This window comes from Pantherophis guttatus, chromosome 6, assembly GCF_059756535.1.
Source record: "Pantherophis guttatus breed Tessera chromosome 6, ASM5975653v1, whole genome shotgun sequence".
NCBI lineage: Eukaryota > Metazoa > Chordata > Lepidosauria > Squamata > Colubridae > Pantherophis > Pantherophis guttatus.
In genome coordinates, this window is record NC_142068.1 from 31,463,004 (window position 1) to 31,483,687 (window position 20,684).

At 37.5% G+C, this 20,684-nt stretch overlaps 1 protein-coding gene across 1 annotated transcript in view; it reads right to left on the minus strand.

The window, feature by feature from the left end:
* The window catches only part of GRK7 (G protein-coupled receptor kinase 7), a 30,901-nt gene extending 10,557 nt beyond the window's left edge, over nucleotides 1-20,344 (minus strand). Inside the window, exons 1-2 of the mRNA XM_034439320.3 lie at nucleotides 19,552-20,344; nucleotides 18,557-18,994 (exon numbers count right to left, since the gene is read on the minus strand). Coding sequence (XP_034295211.1) covers nucleotides 18,557-18,994; nucleotides 19,552-20,154 — 1,041 coding nt within the window. The 5' untranslated portion in view covers nucleotides 20,155-20,344. The remainder of the gene's footprint in view (nucleotides 1-18,556; nucleotides 18,995-19,551) is intronic.
* Between the last annotated feature and the right edge of the window lie 340 nt (nucleotides 20,345-20,684).

The following is a 20,684-nucleotide window of genomic DNA, read 5'->3' on the forward strand; positions in this document are numbered from 1 at the left end:
AATAAAATATCTTGACTCAAGGCATGTCATAGAATTTCTGACAAAGTAATCTTAAAAATATTATTACATATAATTGCTTAAAAACAATGGTGGATAATATTTGTAGCTTTGGGGACTGCACATATATATAATTCTCTCTCTCTCCTCCCCTCCCTCCCCCTTCCTCACATATGCCGCTCTCCTGAACTGAAAAAATGAATATTTTAAAAAAATATTTATATATATATAAAATGAATGTCTCTTAATAGTCTGCTTACAAAAAACATGTTTCTTGCAAAGGGAATCTAGCAGTTTTAACCAAACCACTGGAAAGAACAGAGGAAGCCAAGTTCACTCCACTTCCCAATGACCGAGAACAAAGTTGTGCAGAGAAACTTGAAGACAAGTAAGCTTCTCCTATTTGGGTCACCAATGCTGATTTCTCATTGCAGGAAACCAGTAATGTTAACCAGTAGTGGGTTTCAATTTTGTCCGCTATTGGTTCGCTTGTAGGCGTGTGATGCTTTTGCACATGTGCAGAGGCTTCCGGGCAGGTGGATGGAGTTTCCCACCATCACCACTACTGGTTCACCCAATCGAGAGCAAACTGGTAGCAACCCACCACTGATGTTAACCAAGGCTATTGGGAAGGAGTAGAAACTTCATCTATCTCTCTAAGGCATTGGTGTTAAACTGAGAGAGAAATGAGAGCCACTAAAACTTGCATAAGTTTATCATGGGGACCAGCCCCTCAACTCCTATCCCACCTCCATGCAATATTCCCGCTAATTTCTGATAATCTAAGAGTGGGGAAAAATTGTTTTGTGCAGCTTTTCTTGAACCAAGTACTGTACAACTTTGTGTATCATGATATAAGAATATGAGTAAATTGTAAATATATACAATAGTAATATGTTCAAATATTTATATTTAAATACTTAAAATATCAAAACTAGGAAATATACACAGTATGGAACATACTATATGTGCTTGAAAGTTGTGATTTTAAGTAATGTTGGACTCCTGGAAATTGCCCTCTCCACTTTTCTAGCCTGTCTTTTTTTCAGAAATGACTTGGCAGTTTTTTCTTCCCCAGGCTGAGAGAGAGGAATTGCTCCAAGGAATTGCTCCAAGGTTCATGGCTAAGGTAGGACTCAAAAACACCAACCCCTAGTTTCTAGTCTGACACTTTCACCACAATACCAAACTGGCTCCATGCATATCTGCCAACAAATTATACATATAAATGTATTAATTGCTGATAACTGCAATCAATAATTCCAAGCTTTTAACAAAAAATATTTTTCTTTTAATTTGATATTATAAAGAAAAAAAAATTAGAAAAAAAAAGTATTATACAAAAAGCATTTATTGTATATACTCATAGATAAACTGACAATTTAAATGCTAAAAAACATTGGGTTTGTTTATCCACAGATGGGCTTACAGACAATTATATAGGATACTTTTTTGTTCCCTTTTTAAAAGTACCTGTATAAACCAAGCGGTCCCCAACTTTTCTGGTTTTACAGACCAACAGCAGCGGTGGTGGCAGTGGGGGGGGGGAGGAGAAGATGGTTTTGCGCATGCAATCTAGTTTCCACGCATGCACAGATAAAGCTGTGCACACTTACCCACCACTTGCACAGCCTGTTCCCAATGGGCCTTGGACCGGTACCAGTCCCAGTTGAGAACCCCTGGATAAACCCATCTGCAGATAAACTGACCTTCAAATTTTTAACCAACGTGTCATCCACAGATAAGCCAATTGTGAAAATTAAAACATACACAAACTTCAAGGGTCACCTTATCCATGAATGGTCATTTTATCCATGAGTACATACTCATAGGCTGTGCTCTCTCTTTATTTTTGTCCATTCTCTCCTTCTTCTCTGAATGTATTCTCAACCTTTTAAAACTTTAATTATTATTAATTTTAAAATTGAATGTTTTATAAGGTTAACAACAGTCATGTTGCAGCCTGAAGCTCAAAGAATATTAATTATTAAAGCTTTTTTTTTTTTAAAGGAAGAAGGAAATGAATTCAACCTATTTTGAAGAGAGGGAGGAAATTGAACCTGTTTTGAAGGAAAGAGAGAAATTAATTTGGTCTATTTTGTAGAAAGAAGCACACTTTTGTGCACTGGAGGCGATTGGATTGGGAATAAGTCAGTTCTCAGTACAGGGAAGAGACAGAAGCTGGCAGCCTTGACTCAATTGCAGCTGCCTAGGGTGCTTGAGGCTGCTGGAAGGCAGACTGAGTGAAACCAGCTGTCAAGTGGTGCTCTTGCGTGGCTTGTGCCAGGGCAGGGCCAAGCAATCCTCATTGCTGCAGTTAGACTGAGGTGGTAACTTGTGCAGGACTCCTCACAAGTCACGAGCTCTGAGTTTTTCTGACCAATGACTAAAGTTATTATTTAGTTTTAAAATGCAGTATTATCTATGTTTTATTATATATTTTTTATTTTATTTAGTTAAATGTTTGTGAAATATATTTTAATCCAGTTTACATTAAATAATGTATTTAAAATACACATTAAACTTAATTTTAAGGTGGTTTGTTCCATATCCAAGAATGTTATGGGGTGTACGTGGTCCATGGCCTGCAGGTTTGGAACTCTGCTCAAAGGGATCCCGATCACTTATTTCTCATTGACATATTACATGATTTCATAGTGCTCTGCTTTCCTTACAGAAAAGCAACTTAATACAGGTAGTCATTGCTTAACAACCAGTCACTTAGAGGCTGCTTGAAGTTATGATGCGCACCCCACCATGCTAATTATGACTCCAGAGTTCTGATGACTGCACACCTCCTGTGACCTCCTGTGACTAAATCTCAGGCACTTAGCAACCAGCTCACCTTTATGACCGGATGCAGCATTTCTGCATCCACATAACAATGTTCATGATGGTTTTTTGCCAGTTTCCAGCCCATACGGATACATTGATTTGCTTATAACCACCACGTTCACTTAATAGCTACTGCCAAAAGTCATAAAATCAGGTCCGGTCACATGGGTGCCTCAACATATGACCATCAAAACTTATTTTTGAGCTTCATTACTGTTATAATCAAGCACTACCTATACTTGTATTCTTCTTGCCTATTGCATGTTGTTTGAAAACTTTCTGTAATCAACGATGGAAGCTCAATAACAATCTTAAAAGGAATAATTGTTAATCTAATTTATACCACAGGGAGTTGCAGATATGTTAAAAGACAATCTGAATAATGTGTAAAAGTGTGATACATACAGAATAAACAAATGAAAATATCTGAAACAAAATTATGGAAAACTGAGGGCACCTTATTACAAAATACTACTTGCATTTAGCAACTTTTAAATGTAATAAATATTATTCAACTAACTCTCAAATTGCTTACGGAATCATACGGGCTAACGCCATGGCAGGAAAAACTGCCCAATCCTGTCATCACAACAGCAAGGTGTATTTTCCACATTTCTTTCATATTAAGAGGTATACCTACCAGTATACACAATAGTCACCTAAAAAGAGGAATTCTTCCTCAAATACCTTATTGTTAAAATGGAAAGAGCATTTATTAGGGGAGAATATAATAAAGGAACTGTTAAATTTTAAATCCTGCTCAAATGTGTCATCCTTTTGAATAAAGGATGTGTATGTGTATAATGTATAACTCAACCATCCAAATAAAATGCAACAATCTACCATTTCACTTCTAATCTGCTGCAGAGCTGTATATCAATAACCTTGAAGAAGGAATACACAAGTGATTACATAAATATGAATGGAGCCCTGAAAGAGAGGGTGACAAGTTAAAAAAGAAACTCTGGATTATCCTGTGATGATTCTCTTGTCAGGTTTTCAAGATTCTGTTATTATCCTATGACATCAAATGGTTCTTGTGGTGTTTGTTTTTTGATCTTGCCTACTTCAACAGCTGATATCAGGTTTGAAAGCCTCATTATTCAGAAACCATGAACAGACTATTACAACCACATGGAATCAGTGTAGCACACAAGCCAACTAAAGCCCTCCAAAACATCCTAAATAAACCAAAAGACCCAGGAGCCCTAGAAGAAAAATCAGGAGTCATCTACAACATACAATGTAATAACTGCAACAGCTGTTATGGAGGTCAAAGAGGGCAGACAACTGGCAGAATGCAGCCATGATATCAGTCAAAAGACATGATGAAAACTCCCTAATTTCACAAGATATGGACCAGTAATGGGATTCAAATCCTGTCGCTACCGGTTTGCTTGGAGAGGCGCATGTGCTTGCATGCGCAATGACACAGAGACGTCCGGGTGGGTGGATGGAGCCTCCCGCCACCACCGCTACCGGTTCGCCTGATCCAGGGCAAACTGGTAGCAACCCACCACTGATATGGATAGACATAACCATAGTTTCAACTGTGAAACCATGACCATCCTAAACCAAGACAAGTCCAAAAATGCTATAGAATTTATAGAAGCCTGGCATTCTGACAAATTAGCCATCAATAAACAAATAAACATAAACAATATCTTCATACTGTGCAAAAGAGACAATCAACCAGCCAAAAAGGGAACAAAATGACCAAAACACCTCCCTACCAGCAATTAACACCTAGATGACCATAGAGTAACTCTAAGATTAACATCAGGCCAACAACCAAGAAGTAAAGAATACTCCAATCAAGGTATTGTCAAACAAGCTAACAATAAACAGCCCAACCAAATAACATCTAAGCCCACTCCCAGCAACACTGACAGGGCAAGCATCCAGAATATAAACTGAGAGCAAACCCCTCCTTACTAGCACTGATAATGTTACCTAGTTTGCGTAATGAAATGTCTGCAAGAAAACAATCACACTCAGAGAGTACCAAGGACCCCTCATCACTATTCTTTATTCAGAGAGACATTGAATCTTGCTTTGCATTGTGTAGATGTTATCAGATTCTCAATGCACCCCACTTTACACAGAACAAGTCGCTGAAGCATTGTTATAGAATCAAGAGCAAGTGGATATACTGATAACAAATCTGCACAATGTTATGGTACAACTATGGCATTTCAGACAAGGCTTGTTCCAGGAGCAATATATAACATGCAGCCCCACTGGTATTTCTTCACTTTCATGGAAATTTGCCATAGATATTTGAAAGAGTCCAAGACAATTTTGTCTGTTTGATTTGATTTTAGTCTGTGTAAATTGTTTAAGACATATTGGCCAAAACAACCTGTACAGATGATTTCAAGATGTATTTTGATCTGAATGCTGAAAAAAAGGGCAGCCAAAGGATTGTGCCCCTCATTGAGGCAATTAGAGTACCAGAACTTCACACAAAGATTTAGAGATACATTTGATGAATCAGCTCAGATAGCAAGAGTAAACTCAAGAGGTTCACAAACTGAAAAAGACAATACGAGAATTTGAAAGTACGTATCAGATTTTGAATCATAAGTTTAGTATTGGGATTCAACTCTGATTGACCCAAGAAGAACTTGCTGGTGAACTGAGGAACACCAGAAAGACACTCTAGGAATAGACAATTTAGTGCCCTATTGTTCTGAAATTCAATTAACAGCTAGCATAGCTATTGGCAAAGGATTATGAGAACTATACTACAAAATATTTGAAGGGTGCTTGCTTGCTTTTCTATGAAAAAACACTAAATTCAATAGCTCAATTAAGAAGCTGTATGCTGTATGTGGAAAGGAATTAAACTTATCACTCGAGCAAACCATAATCACACTGAACTAATTAAATAAAGGTATGTTGATTAGTCTATTTACTTTTTTCCTTTCTAGAAAAACAAGGTTATCTTTGCTGTATTAGATTATGATTAGAATTCTTTCTTTCTTTCTGATGAAGGGAAAAGGTTGGCCTCCTTGCCAATAAACCAGAGTAACAGGGAATGAGTATTTGTAGTTTCAGTGCTTGGCTGAGCATTAAGACAATCCTAATGAAGGAGAAGGGAAAGGGTGGAAGTTAGAGAAGAAAGATGAGAAAGACAGCAGATACCAGTGGTTGTTAAGAAGAAAATTAGAGACTAGGAAAAGTGGACTACCCTTATCAGGCTGGTACAAACAAACTCCCCCACCCTTCTAAGCTGCCTGGCCTTGAAGCAACATACTGATCAGGAGGAAATAAAGCTGGTTTCTCAAGATGGGACACCAGGAGGGAAGAAAAGGTGCCAGAGACAACACAAGTAAGAGCTGACAACACAGCCCACAACTGAGCCTGGCAGGCTTTATTGAGACCATTAGTGAGAACAGGAAAGCAAGCCGCAAACCGCTGCAGCCAGAACACTTTATCCCCTTGGTTAGGCATTCCACTGGAACATTACTCTGAGTTCTTCATTTGGCCTGTCGAGGCTCCAAGCGTCTGTTTTGGTTTTCAACCCCTGTCTCTGAATACTCAAGAGTTTGGGGAGAATTAACTTCTGCAAATTCTCTGCATCTTTGAGGGTCCAGTGTTGCTTTCTGTTGCAGTATTCATTAGTCATCTCCTCACCTCTCTGTTTGTAAGAGTTTCTGTCACAGGAAAATGTTTTTAAAACAATGTCTAACCTTTAAGGTTTCCAGAGGTCCAGCATAGCTGGCTGGATAATTCTAGGAGTTGAAGTCTACAAGTCTTAAAGTTGCCAAGTTTGAAGACCTCTGCTTTAAGCTATATTTAGGATTGCACTACAATTGCCCTTTATGGTGTTCAGTAATTGTGACTGCATGGGACTCTAAAGTCCCCTCCCCCATGCAAAGGTTGAATATGTTTTTAGAACTACACATTGCCCACTCTTGATTCTACCTATTAAATTTATTTTATATAAATATAAAGATTTTCTCAAATTGAGCTTGACTCATAGTGACTATGGGGACACATCTATAGAGTTGTCTTCAGGATATTCTTGCCTTTCTTTTACTTTTCCATTCATTGTTATACTCTAGCTATAAAAGACTGGAAAATTTCCTGTTGGTCTCCCATCCAAATATTAAGTAGGTCTGACTTTGCTCAACTTTTGGGCAGATCAGCAATGTCAGTTAGGTGCTGCCACTTGCTCTATGTTATTTTTCCATTCACTGAATTTCTTATACTGTATCAAACTAAGAAAAAAATAAACTATACAGTTAACTATTTTAAGAACATGATAAAACCTTAATAGGAGGAGGTTGGGATATATATGGAAAATAAATAGTAAGCAAAAGTCATAAAATGTTATTTTCTTTGGTTTTTCGTCAAAAGGGATGAATTTAAATATTTTACAAACAACACTGCAGCACATTAGATCTAAATTAACTGCCCAGTATTATGTAATTATTTTTAAACATCCCCTATGTATAAAAGGTCCAAAACTCCTGGGTGTCTTGGTATATTCCAAGTATTCGATATACTCCAAATATATAGCCAAGATACATATGCATCTTTTACTTACAGCGATCAGTCTGAAGTCACAGTAACATTCCTAACATTTCAGCCCCAAATGGAACAACAATAGAACAAATGCAGACAAGGCATGCATATTCCCCAAATCCTAAATTATATCTCCAATACTAAAGTTACTGCAATCAACCCTTTTAAAGCATTCTAGATGACGTTCAGGGCAAACAAATATTTCTCCCCTTTAAACTTGTATTCTGATCTTATCCAGCATTATAAAATCACACATATAAAATCACCCCGTGTACTGTACATGATGTATCATTATATGATGTATATGATGATATATATTGGGTAGCGATTCCTTTGCTGCTAAATGCTTTATTTTTACAAGTCATGCATCAAAACAAATAAGAAATTGATTCAGTTTAGCAATACTAATACTCTAAACCCAGTATACCGAAGATAATCTTTCAGAAATTTGAAGGAATCAGAACTCAAACTCATTTCATGTATTGGGGGAAAATATTCTGCTGATGAAGTGTTCTCCTAAAGTCCTGGCTAAAATCTTGTAGTATTTAAGCTCCAAAAATTGGGGTGGAGTTGTTGGTCACAAAGCAACTGTCCTTAGGGGTTCCAACAGAATAGGAAAATGTGGTTTAGATCGGCTCACATTTTCCCACAGCTCTTTACAAAATAAACACAATCAGTCTCATAAACCAAACAGAAATGACAATCTCTGCGTTCAGCCTTTATTTGTCATGGCAAAAGAACTGTTAAACAGGAAGACAAAACAATATGAATTTAGTCCTATCAGCTATTTTATACAGCTCACTCCTCCTTTCCTTCACAGGGTGCCACTGACTGCTTTGTTCTCCCTTCCAACTGTTCCATCTCTCGTTCATAGTGGCCTTAACAGACCTTGGAGGAATGTAACATTGGACCACAGGAAGCTATTCAGTATACTTGGTTCAAAGATTTATTTCTCCCTGATTACAACTAATCCTGCCATGCATTGTATAATAAAGAGGCAGAAATGAAAACTTGCCTTTCCTTTTATTGACAATATACTAATAATAATTGGCCCAGCATTCAACTAGCCACTGAAAGGACGATGTTTCCTGTTATCTCATCAATCATTTTTGCTATAATATACAACAAATAGAATTATGGTTTGAACATCTTGAATTCTTTCTTTACTGCTGCATGTCTTGTAAACTGAGCAAAGTATAATTCTGCTGATGTGTTTGTGAGTTCATTATTTTTGTAGGCCTTCTCAACGTGAGATAAGGAACCTCTTAAGAAAAAGGATGTGCGAAGGCAGATTTTGTTTCTACAAAATATATTCTTACACATGGAAAGTGAGAATTCCAATTCTTTTTTTCTAGCCTAGACACACACACACACACACACACACACACACACACGTGTGGTGGTGGGTGCATGTGTACTGCCTGAATCTTTCTGTGTCATCTTTATGTCACTTTTGCAGTCCAATCTATCTCACAGGGTTGTTGTTGTAGGAAAAATAGGAAGCAGTATTGCATATGCCATCTTGAGTTCTTAAATCAAAAGTAGAATATAATAATAATAAATAAAAAAAATCATTCGGTTATATAATCTTTGGTTGTTATTCAGATTTTTTTTTCTCTTTCTTATTGTACTTGCAGCATGTATCTTGGTCCTTCCTTCCTTTCTTCAAATCAGGTAATAATGGGATTGAGGTCACTAACTGATGTGGTTTTATGACATCATGATTTATAACCACATCACTTAGCAACAGAAATTTTGTTCCCAATTACCAATGAAACTTGAGGACTGCCTGTATTTCTGTGTTTCTGCAAAAATAATTTTGAGTTTATTATTTGTAACTTTTGATTTTAAAGCATCAACCAATTTTGTATGTCCAATAAAACATCTTTTCCCATGAGTAGTCTTTCATTTGTAGACGCACTTTCAACCTCAACCTTGTCTTGTCTAATAAAACTTGTTCCTCTTTTCCCTTTACTTCCAAGACATCTTTTGGGCAGTCTATTGATAGAAGGAAACATTACTATTGATATTGTTGATATTAACTTCTGATTCAATTTTTCAAAGTTATCCTTCAGTATTTCCAACGTTATAATGTTTTGTGTCATTCTGTAGCTGTATTATAGCTGTCAATCTTACTGACACTAAATTTAAAATCCCAAAGAAAATTAAAAGAAAAATGTTTTCAAGGGAAAAAGATATAATAATAGGCAGAGATTAATAGATTTTAATTTCATTTTTAGAAGTCTCTAAATGATCCCAGACTATAACTGCATTTGCCCAATACTCTTTATTGCTAGGGAGAGCCAGTTTGTTGTATCAGGCTAAAAATGGAAAAAATGGAAAGAGTTCTAGTCCCGCCTTAGGCACAAAGCCATCTGCATGATACATTTTGTTTAAAACATCTTACACTACAATGTTAGAATCAACTATCAACAGTAAAGGAATAAGCAGCCAAGAAATATGCTGTAGATTAGCTTTTGGTAGAACAACCATGAAGGCCTTAGAAAGGATTTTCAAATGTCTATCTACCTACAAACTTCAGACTTGTGCAAGCTATTGCATTCCCTGTAACATTCTATAGAAGTGAAAGTAGAAACAGTCTAGGAAAAGTTTGACACCGTTGAACATTGATGTTGGGGAAGACTCCCGAGAATATCATGGACAGCCAAGAAAATAAACCAATGGCTCATTGAACAAATCAACCCTGAGTTCTCACTTGAGATACAAATGACCAGGCTCAAATTATCCTACTTCACACACATTATGCAAAGACCCAGCTTTCTGGAGACAGATTAGGGATAGATCAAAATGGAGAAAAATCTATTTATGTGGTCACTAGGAACTGAAAATTACTCAATGGCACATATTCAATCAACCAATCAACCAACCAACCAATCAGACTAACAAAATCCAGCTTTTTCCCTTTTGGAAAAAATATAGGAATATCTAATCTCCATTTTCTGAAAAAATGTGAAGGATAAAAAAAAACCCTAATAATGGAATAGAACAGGAACTATGATTTTTTAAAAAGCAAGGTGGTAATTAGAGAAAACCAAATGTGCTATCAGATAACTATTTAAGAAACAATATCTACAAAGCTATTCTCATTATCAGCCCTCTTTTTCTTTCCTGTTTTCTACCTTAGAATCTAGTCTTCCCCAGCCAAAGTTCTAGTCTTTATCCATCTGTTATTATTAATAATTATGGTTATCACTAGAGAGGTTGGATAGAGTTAGGAAGAAGACACAGTAAGAAACCTGAATTTGTGTGTATGATTGTTCATTGAATGTTATACGACTACATGGGAATGAATTTGTATCAATATATTGCACTGTGATCAGAGAAATGGCATTGGGCCTAACCATTGAGAGATTGCCTATCTCCTGTTGTGTCTGCCTATCCTATGTGTTCCACTGAGGTTGGATTGCTTTGGATCCCATCAATTAAGTAATATTACCTACAGGGACCCAGGAAGCAGAACTTTTCTTTTGCTACACCTGTCCTTTGGAAGACTATCCTCTAGAGATCCTTATGGCTCCATCTTTTCTATCTTCAAACAATCTTGTGTTTGGATGGGATTACCAGAAGACTGTCAAAAGGAGGACATGTCCTCCTTTTTGGCTTGTATACTCTATTCAGCAGACATAACCTTAAAATCAGGTATTATCTGGTTTTTAAAGTATCTCGGGGGAGGTTGAACTATTTTCAGCAGTCAAGTGATATTGTAAATTGCCTTTTTTTTTTAATCTTGTCAGTCAACTAACTCAACAGCCTAGATTTATAGTATGTTATTTATTTCTTGATTCCAGCAATCAGCTTCAATCCAGACCGTTATATCTATGATCACTGTAGTCTGTGGATCATGACTCACCTTATGTATTGTGAAATTTCTACCTCAGATCTAGTCTTTCCCACTCACTCAATTATTTTCCCCACTCAATTATCACTAGGATATATTCTTGAAAACAAAAATTTGTGTAAAACATATTGCGATTGAAAAAACAGACTTTCTGATACTCGAAAAGTAAGTTCATATACGTATAGGCCTAAGAATATTTTTTGCTTTTTTTGTGATAATTTTTGTCATGGATGCCAAGAAAATTTAAAAGTTAGCGGATCTTCCTTTTTCCCCATTTGTCCTTCTTTCCAATTATCCATGTCCTCCATTGCATGTTCAGATATTCAGTAGAGTAGACATTGTCTGCATGGAGATAATCCAAAATATAAGGATTAAATCAAGTTATAGTTAACAACCAACACTTGGAATCTGAAATCCCATCAACAACCAACACAGCTCTTGCAGAATAGATGTTATGCTGCTGAACCGGCTAGTACTGGTTAGGCCAGCAGCTGCTTATATGCCAGTTTCACCTTCTGAATTGTCTTCAAAGGTAGCCCCGCGTATAGCAATTTGCAGTCATTTTAGAGTCAATGAATCCTGATCCAGGAATGGCTATCACTGGCAGAGCTCCAAAGCCAACCAAAGATTTTCCTGGCTATAGATTCCACCTATCCCAACAGGGTTCAGGACAAGTCAGGACAATGGTGGGTTGCTCCTGGTTCGGTCCGGTTCTTGCGAACTGTAATGGCAGTGGGAGGCTCCGTCCACCCGCCATTCTGTGCATGCGCAGATGGTCATCATGGATGATCGGCATGGATGATCTGCGCATGTACAGAACTGCGCGCACTCCCATTGCAAACCGGTAGTAAAGTTAAGTGGAACCCATCCCTGAGTCAGGACAATTCAAATTGCACACCAGCTCTTTACAGGAAATGCAAACCTATTAAGATGATTTGCTTTGGAAGTACTGGTTTTCTGTGCCAATGGTAGCTCTTCCTGGGATGTACCTGCAGTTATTTTCATTCCATATACTCCCTAACTTCTCTAAGCACTGGGTCATGACTTCTACATCACTTATGCAGCCTGATAGCTGATGATGGAAAACTATGTATTTATCAGCCTATTGATGAGGCCTTAAACTAACCAATGGCCTGTCCCAAAGGCTTAATGTTAGATGTTAAATAAGATTAGTCAGAATGCTGAGTACTAGGGTATCCCACATAGAAATTCATTCCACAGATGACTCTCTTTACTTCTTTGGGTGTCATTGATTCAAAAGAATCTCAGAGGACTTTGCAAAATGGTACCTCTGTCATCTCATGAGATTCTACCCATTTACAATCCAGTTCATGCAGTACTGGACATTTACAATTCACAATACAGTAAATATGAGCAATTTTGTTCCCAATGTGTTCCTAAAAACTAGCAGGGATGTCTTCTGGGATCTCAGAGCTCAGAAGGACCCAGGTCACACTAAATAATGCTGCTGACTAGCACCTTGAGGATGCAATAAATGTGGAGACATATTGACACTTTATATCTCTTACCATTACAGTATAGACCCAGAGCTGGGCTTTTTTCTTTTTTCTGGCTGTTGTTGGTCCTTGTTTTTTCCAGTGATGCTGTAGATATCTTGTTAGATACTTCATCTCCTGGAGCTCCTCAGCAAACCAAGGAACCCTATAGATTAGCACTCAGGAGCCATTCTATGAAGCACCAAGTCTCTCTATTCTATAATTCAACAAGGCTAGCCTCAGAGTTGCTCCCTTGATTGCTGGGAAAATCCCCATCATGCCCATCATCCACTAGAAATCAGTTGCATTCATCAACTACCTTCATCAGCCTAATTGACCCATCTTCCCTATAGAAATTAGGGTGGCCACATGTTCAAAATGGGGCTAAATAATGAACTGACAATGGACTGAAGGACTGATGTTGATGTTTTCACATGTTACATCATAAGCTAATTGGTTTGAGAAGAGCATCATATTTGTCAACCACCTACTTTCTCTTTCTGCCTCATACCAGGTGTTATTCAGAAAATTTTTAATTAGTCAAGTGACATGCATACTTATGGATAATAATTCAGTGTTTATCACTGAAAAAAGAAGTCATTTTTCAAAAAAGGATAGTTTTCTTACTTTATATAATATAAGTTGTAGGCCTCCAGATTCAAAATATCACCTTATTTTCAGGGTATTCATCTATAGCTACTATATACTATCTCATATTCTTAAATTCCAAAGGAACATTTTATTTTATCTGTAAGTTTTATCTCTTGCTCTACCCCAGGGTACACATACTACTCCTTTTCTCCACAATAACAGTCTTGTGAGATGGATTGAGGTGGGAGAAAATGATGGGGCAAAGTCACTCAGTGAGCGTATGTGCTTAAGAATGAAACAGAACTGCAATTTCTCTACTCACAATCTAAAACATTAACTGCTGAACTGCACATAGTCTATTATATTTTTATATTGTAAGCACAATTAAGCAAATATTTAACAGAAAAATAAAGACATATTACAATGTTATAGCGTATGTACCAGGGGTGAAATGCTCCCAGTTCGTCCTGGATCGCTTGATCTGGTAGCGATGGAGGCGGGTGGTTCGGAGAACCGGTAGCAAAAATCCCTTCCCCCCCACATGCCCAGTTGAGCCACACAATCATCAGAGGCTTTTTTTTTACTTTTAAAAGCATTTTTTCTACAACATCTTCGGCCAAAAAATGCTTTTAAAAGTAAAAAAAAAAAAGACTCTGATGATCGCGCGGCTCAGCTTGGATCGTCAGAGGCATTTAAAAGAAAAAAAACCTTTTTTTCTTTTAAATGCCTCTGATGATCCCAGTTGAGTTGCATGATCAGCAGAGGCTTTTTAAAAAAGCCTCTGCAGATCAGGCAAGTCAGCTGGGATCGTCAGTGCCTTTTGAAAGCATTTTTTTACAACCTCTTCGCCGAAGAGGTTGTAGAAAAAATGGTTTTAAAAGTTAAAAAAAAAATTGGCCACGCCCACCCAGTCACATTACCCCCCCCCACAAGCCACGCCCACAGAACCGGTAGTAACAAATTATAGATTTCACCACTAGTATGTACTTACGTTTTATATCAATGGAGAAAAGACCTACTCAGTAACAAGATATTTTAATTACATAAGCTGATATATGTGATGACCAAATCCACATTTTAAAACAGCTGTTATAGGCATGTGGATGGATGGAGAAGCTTGAACAGCAAAATGCTTTGCAATAACTGTATTGGTTTATTTAGAAAGTTCATAAATAACAAAATGGTCTTATAGTAAAAAAAAATTACAATTTCCAATATCACAGACTAAAATGTATACTACATTTATGCAGCATTTTCATTGAAATTAATAGTTGTTAATTAATCCTGATTTCATCATGACGTCAGTTGACTACAAAAAGGTCAGTAAATTGTATTGGATCCTGGAAATATGGTACATAGTATTTATTTGAAAGAAGTCTATGGTTTTCCCCGAGTGATTTAACATGAGAAAGTCTAGCATGAAATTTGCAAAGAATGTAGAATGGAGGTAGATAATTTTTTTGCTTGTCTATTATTTCTTTTGGGTATGAATGGCATTTATCCAGATAATTTTTTTTACTGTTGGGGTGTACATATTGTATGTAATCCAAAAACAGAATTCCAGGATACCGTCTGTTGCTGCTGTTGTTCAAATCTGTTAGGACTCTCTGCAGTAATTATGAACTAATAACTGTTATTAATATTACCAGTGATAATCACATATTATAACTGTATAATTAAATAATTAATTTATTATTACTATTATTATTATTATTAAATAATAAAATACTAATAAGGCAGCTTTACGTGGAACAAAGATACCTTTTTTACCATCAAAAATCTGCATCTGCTTAACCGAGATCCTTCATAAGGATTTGATAGGTAGACAAAATGCCAAATCCAGTCTAAACATCTGACTGACTATGCAATGAAAAATAATGTATTTAGTTATATATTATATAATTAAATAATTGTTAAAACTTAATTGTTATACAAGAAAGGTACATTATTTAGACATTTTAATAATAGGCACTTCATAGCACTTTCTTGACCACTGGGGAAAGTTGAGAGTTCTACTTCCTTTATGAGTCAAACATGAGTGAAGGAGTATTGGAGACCATGGTCATGATTCAGACTATGTAGGCTGCTGTATTTGTCCCACGTTATTTAATGCATTTTGCTGGTGGGAGAGGTCATCCAATAGAACTAGATGGACTTATTTATTTAATTAAAGGATTTACAGGCCTGCCCATTTTAAGACACAACTCTAGGCGACTCACAGCAGTAACAAAACAACAAATCACAAAACCATAAAAAATTAATTCCAATACGTAAAAATTAAAAAAAAACCCTACACATACTCACAAAAAAGAATCCAGATAATTTGAAAATAAATATAAATATTTATTAATATAATTAATAAATATTAACCAGATTTGTAAAATTAAGGAGATATGCAACAGTTTACACATTCATACTATATAAACATTCCATACTATATAAGTATTCCATACCATATATAAACATATGCATATTCATTCCATATATTTCTATGCAAATAAAAAACATTGAAATATCTTCTCAGAAGTGGCTCTAGAGCTCATGGCCACCATGATGGCCATGAACCAATCCCAGGTTATCCAGAACTCAACATGGAACAGTGGTCATATTCTGCATCTGGTGTTCCTTTCGGAGCAGTGGCTGCATGATTTGAAATTGAGGGAGTTTTTGGTATCACTCTTTGTCTCGGTGAGATCACACCCTGATTTCCATGGAATTTTCTAGAGTCGCTATCCACTGTGGGAGACTGGACTCATTAGATTGGTCTACTCCTGACAATTGATTGACTCAGATGGGTTTAAGAGGGAACTAGGGGCTATTCCTGTTAGTCTGCTGCAAGTTCCATCCAAAGCCTTGGTTCCTGCTTGCAACAGGGAATGGCCGAGGAGTTGGATTGGATTGCGCTCATACAACTACTCCTCTGTCAGGGATCCTGTCACTCCCCTGTAGTTGATGGAGGAGCTCAGGGAGATGAAATGAGAGAAGAGACATCTAGACTAGATGTGTTCAACCCACAGCCCATGAGCCGCATTTGGCCCTAGACAACTAGTAATGTGCACCACAAGATGTAATATTTTTTTTAATTGTTGTTTATATACATTGACTATATTATATATTTTAGATATAGCCCAAGACAATTACTATTCACTCAATGTAGCCCAGGCAAACCAAAAGATTGGATACTCATGATCTAGAACAGCACTGGCACTCAACCAAGGACAAGTCAACAACAGCATGGGTTAGAGTCACTATTAGAACTTACCTTGTTGCACTAAAGGTAGGACTTCTCCACCCCTATTGCGTTCACAGTTTGTTGCCCCACACATCTGTTTTGGGTGAGACAAGCTCTCTTGTGCAGGGGCATGGGGAGCAATTTGTTTAGCACCTACTGGATAAAATTGCTCCAATTTGCTTGCAGCTGGACCCTGGCCTTTCTGCCTGTCCAGAGGAAATGTCTGTGGTGGAGTCTTGCCTGGTTATTGGGAATAGTTTGAACCTGTTGGACCTGAGGAAATCCCGAGTGCTTTAAATTATGAACTTAACCATCAGCTTTTTAGATTAATGCCCTCCTGGCTTTGAAAGTGGTGCAGGGTGTATGAGTGGGTTCTAGCAGTGGTTAATTTCTCTTTGAGTGAGGAGGTTGTTCCTTAAGTCTTAAAGAGGCTTTGGTTTGCCCCCTCCTTAGAAGCCATTGCTGGATTTTACTATACGGAACAACTTTTGCCCAGTATCTAATTTCCTCTTTTGGGACAAGGTAAATGAGAAGGTGGTTGTGCAAACAGCTTCAGAGGGCATTGGATAAAGCAGATTATCTGGATTCTTTATAGTTAGGATTCAGACCTGGGTATTGGAAAGAAATGGCATTGGTCATAATTTGTATTGCTCTCAGGCATGGGAAGGATGGAGGTTGTGCATCCATTCTTACTGTATGTGACCTTGGTGGCTTTTGATAGCATTTATCATAATATCCTTCCAAATCAGCTCAGGCAATTGGGGTATATGACATGGTGCTGTGCTAATTTGCCTATTTCTTCAGGATTGCTGATGATACCCAACTATACATCTCTTCCCCTGGTGAATTAACCTTGAACATCCTATACCAGTGCCCAGAGGTTGTCTAGTTGGAAACAACAGGCTTCAGCTAAATCCTAGCAAGATTATGACTTTGGGGTTTGGGGCCCTACTAGTTCTAGGACTTTGCCATCTTTGGTGCTGGAAGGAGTGGCAATTTGGGAGTCCACCTAGGTTCATGACTCCTGCTCAAAGAGAAGGTGGTGGCCATGGCTAGGAGGATTTTTGCACAGCTTTGTGCTATGCGCCAACTGCATCCCTTCCTGGATTGAGAGACTGTTCATGGTTCCTCATGCCCTAGTCACCTCAAAATTGGGACTACTGGATTACATTAGGGTGTAGATGCACTCTACATGGGACTTCCATTAAATCAGAAGTTCCCAACCCCCGGTCTGCTGTGGTGGTGCAGGCAGTTGTGTATACTGCTAGAAGAGCACATATTATACCTCTGCTTCACAAGCTGCATTGATTATTAGTCTGCTTCCAGGTCCAATTCAAGGTACTGGTTTTGACTGTTAAAGTCCTTCATGGCATAGTGCCAGCTAATCTGAGGGACTGCCTCTCCCTGATTGCTTAGGTCTGCCCCATTAGATCTGGGAGGGAAGGCATATTATGGGTTCTATCAGCCAGGCAACTGCATCTGGAGGTAGGCCTTCTCTGTCATGGTGCCTCTTTATGGAACATTCTCCCCCATGACATTAGGCTTGGTTTTTCTTATGTAATGTTCTTATGTAATTCCTATTGCTTGCAATGGGCTTGTACAAGAGAACTTTCTATAGATTATGTTTTATATTTGGATAATAAAGGTAATACATATTACATATTACATATTATTACATTAATATTTTATTTCCCCACAGTTCATTGCATAATATACCTCTTTCTTTATTTCTCGATCAGCAATCAGAAAACATGTAATTGCTTGAAAGAAAATGGAAAGTTTTGGTAAGGTATAGATTTCTTTTAAGAAACTATGGTACCTGAATTGCTGCACTATACAGTATAAATATTGAATTAGGCAAATCTTCTTACCAGTCTGTCACATAGAATAAAGTTAGCAAATAAGATTTAGTCAGGAGCAAATCTGAAAGAATTAACACTGGATCTAATGCATAAGAAACAGAGAGAATTGCTCTACTGTATCTGCAACCCTTCACAGTAAATAGTCACTTACCTTGCTGGTGATTTTTTTGCCGTCCTTGACTTCTACTGCCAAACCCAGATCAGACAATCGGCAATGACCATTATCATCCAGGAGGACATTTTCTGGCTTCATGTCCCTGTAGACAATTTTGATGGAGTGGAGGTGCAGTATCCCACAAATAATCTGAGCTGAGTAGAACATGACTCTATCCCTTTCCAAGCCTCTTTCACCCATATTGTAAATGTGAAATTTAAGGTCCCCACCATTCATGAGGCTCATGACAAGACATAAAGCGGATTTACTTTGAAAAGCATAGGCCAGTGTGACAATGAAACGACTGTTGACTTTTTCAAGTATCTCCTTTTCAAGAAGAGCCATATTTTCACCCTTTTTTTTCTTCAATCTTTTTTTGTCCAGCTTCTTACAAGCATACATCTTCCCGGTACATTTCACCTGGACAGCACAAACCTACAGCATGTTCCATGCAAAAGGAAAAAGTCCAAGTGAGTCATTTATATTGAGAAGCAGAAAGATGGCAATGACAATTCTGAACTTCTTTAGTGATAACTTGAAAATAAGGTTCCTTGGCTGGAATATGTCCTTCTAGCCTTTCCACCTACTTTAAGTAGTAACACTACATAGATTTTAAACTAATTAAAAGTAACAAATTATATTTTGCATTTTGTCCTACAAGATGTCATAAGTGCTTATATAAGCACAAAGGTGAGGAATAAATTTCATAAACAAATAATAGAATTATTTACTATCTCATGAAAAATAACTATCTCATGAAAAATATATTTCATATAAGCAACTCTGAGCCAATTAAAGGGAAAGCTACATATTACTCCTGAATACATATTACTGCAGAGAAAATATGCAGTGAATAGGACTAAAACAGGGATATATAACAAGAAACCTTGTTTATGCAAACACATAGCTAGTGACCCATAGTCTAATGAATTTATTTAAACACCAAAGCTTATCTATATACACAGCATGTAGACTAAGTAACTGCTCCTTACCTCTCCAAAGCCTCCCTTGCCTAATACTCGGAACTCTTCAAAGAATTTATCATTTATAGATTGCCGCTCATAGCCTTTCCACTGCAAGAATTTCTCATAGAATGGACTGGTCTTGAAGCCCTCAAAGGGTTTTCCCTTAAGAAAGTCTTTTGTCTCTTCTCTGGCCAACTGCAGGAGGTTCTCAAAATCATTTGCGGAGGCTGACTGGCACTTATTGGATAGGTCTGTACTAAGAAATTTCAAGTAAGCGTTGCTAATATTCTTTAAATACATGTTGACCATGCCCTCTAGAAGACTATTCTTGATGCTTTCTTCTGATAACTCCCAAGCACAAATTTCGTCCATGAATTCTTGGGCCAATTGGTATTCAGGCACTGTCGCCACGTAGTCTTTGAAAAATGTCTTGCCAATGGGTTGCTGCTCACAAATGCTCTCATATTCCGGACAAATAGAATTCTTAATATCAACACATTCCTCAACCTTAGGTAGGTTAATGTTCTTGCGCCGCTTTTGCATATCCTTGGTGTCCACATCTCCAGACTTCCTGGCTTGCAAGTATGCTGTGTTGGCAATCAGATTATCAAGTCCCCCCATATCACACATCTTGGCAAGCAATTGGAGTAGCAGAGCTTGCTGAGGTAAAAACACTGGGGAATCTTGCGGTATTTCTCTGGGTTTTGCTTTTTTGTGCCACCACCTGGTTATATGTATAAGCTTCAGAGAATAGGAGGGAGACTGCCGACTCCAGTATTAAATACCTCTGAAGGATTTTCACTAAGTACCTTTGAGGTGTATGTACCATTTGTGGAAAATGGCTAGTAAGAGGTTTCTCTGTAAGGAGCTTTAGGTTTGCTATCTATAGCTAAAGGGATGCCATCCCAGGAAAATCTCCTCACTACTTCCACCACTATCTAGTGTTCATTTCTCAGTTCTGAGTCTACAATTTATGTCTAGAAATGCTAGGTCATTTTATATACTCCCTTTTTTAAATCAGTTCTGATATCAGTATCTTCATTAAATCAAGCAAAACACATGGCACCATAGCACACTCTAAAAACAGTTATGCAAAGGCCCACTATAACTGCAAAAATGTCTTTAAGCCACATAGGATTTTCAGGAATTCACAAAAGTCT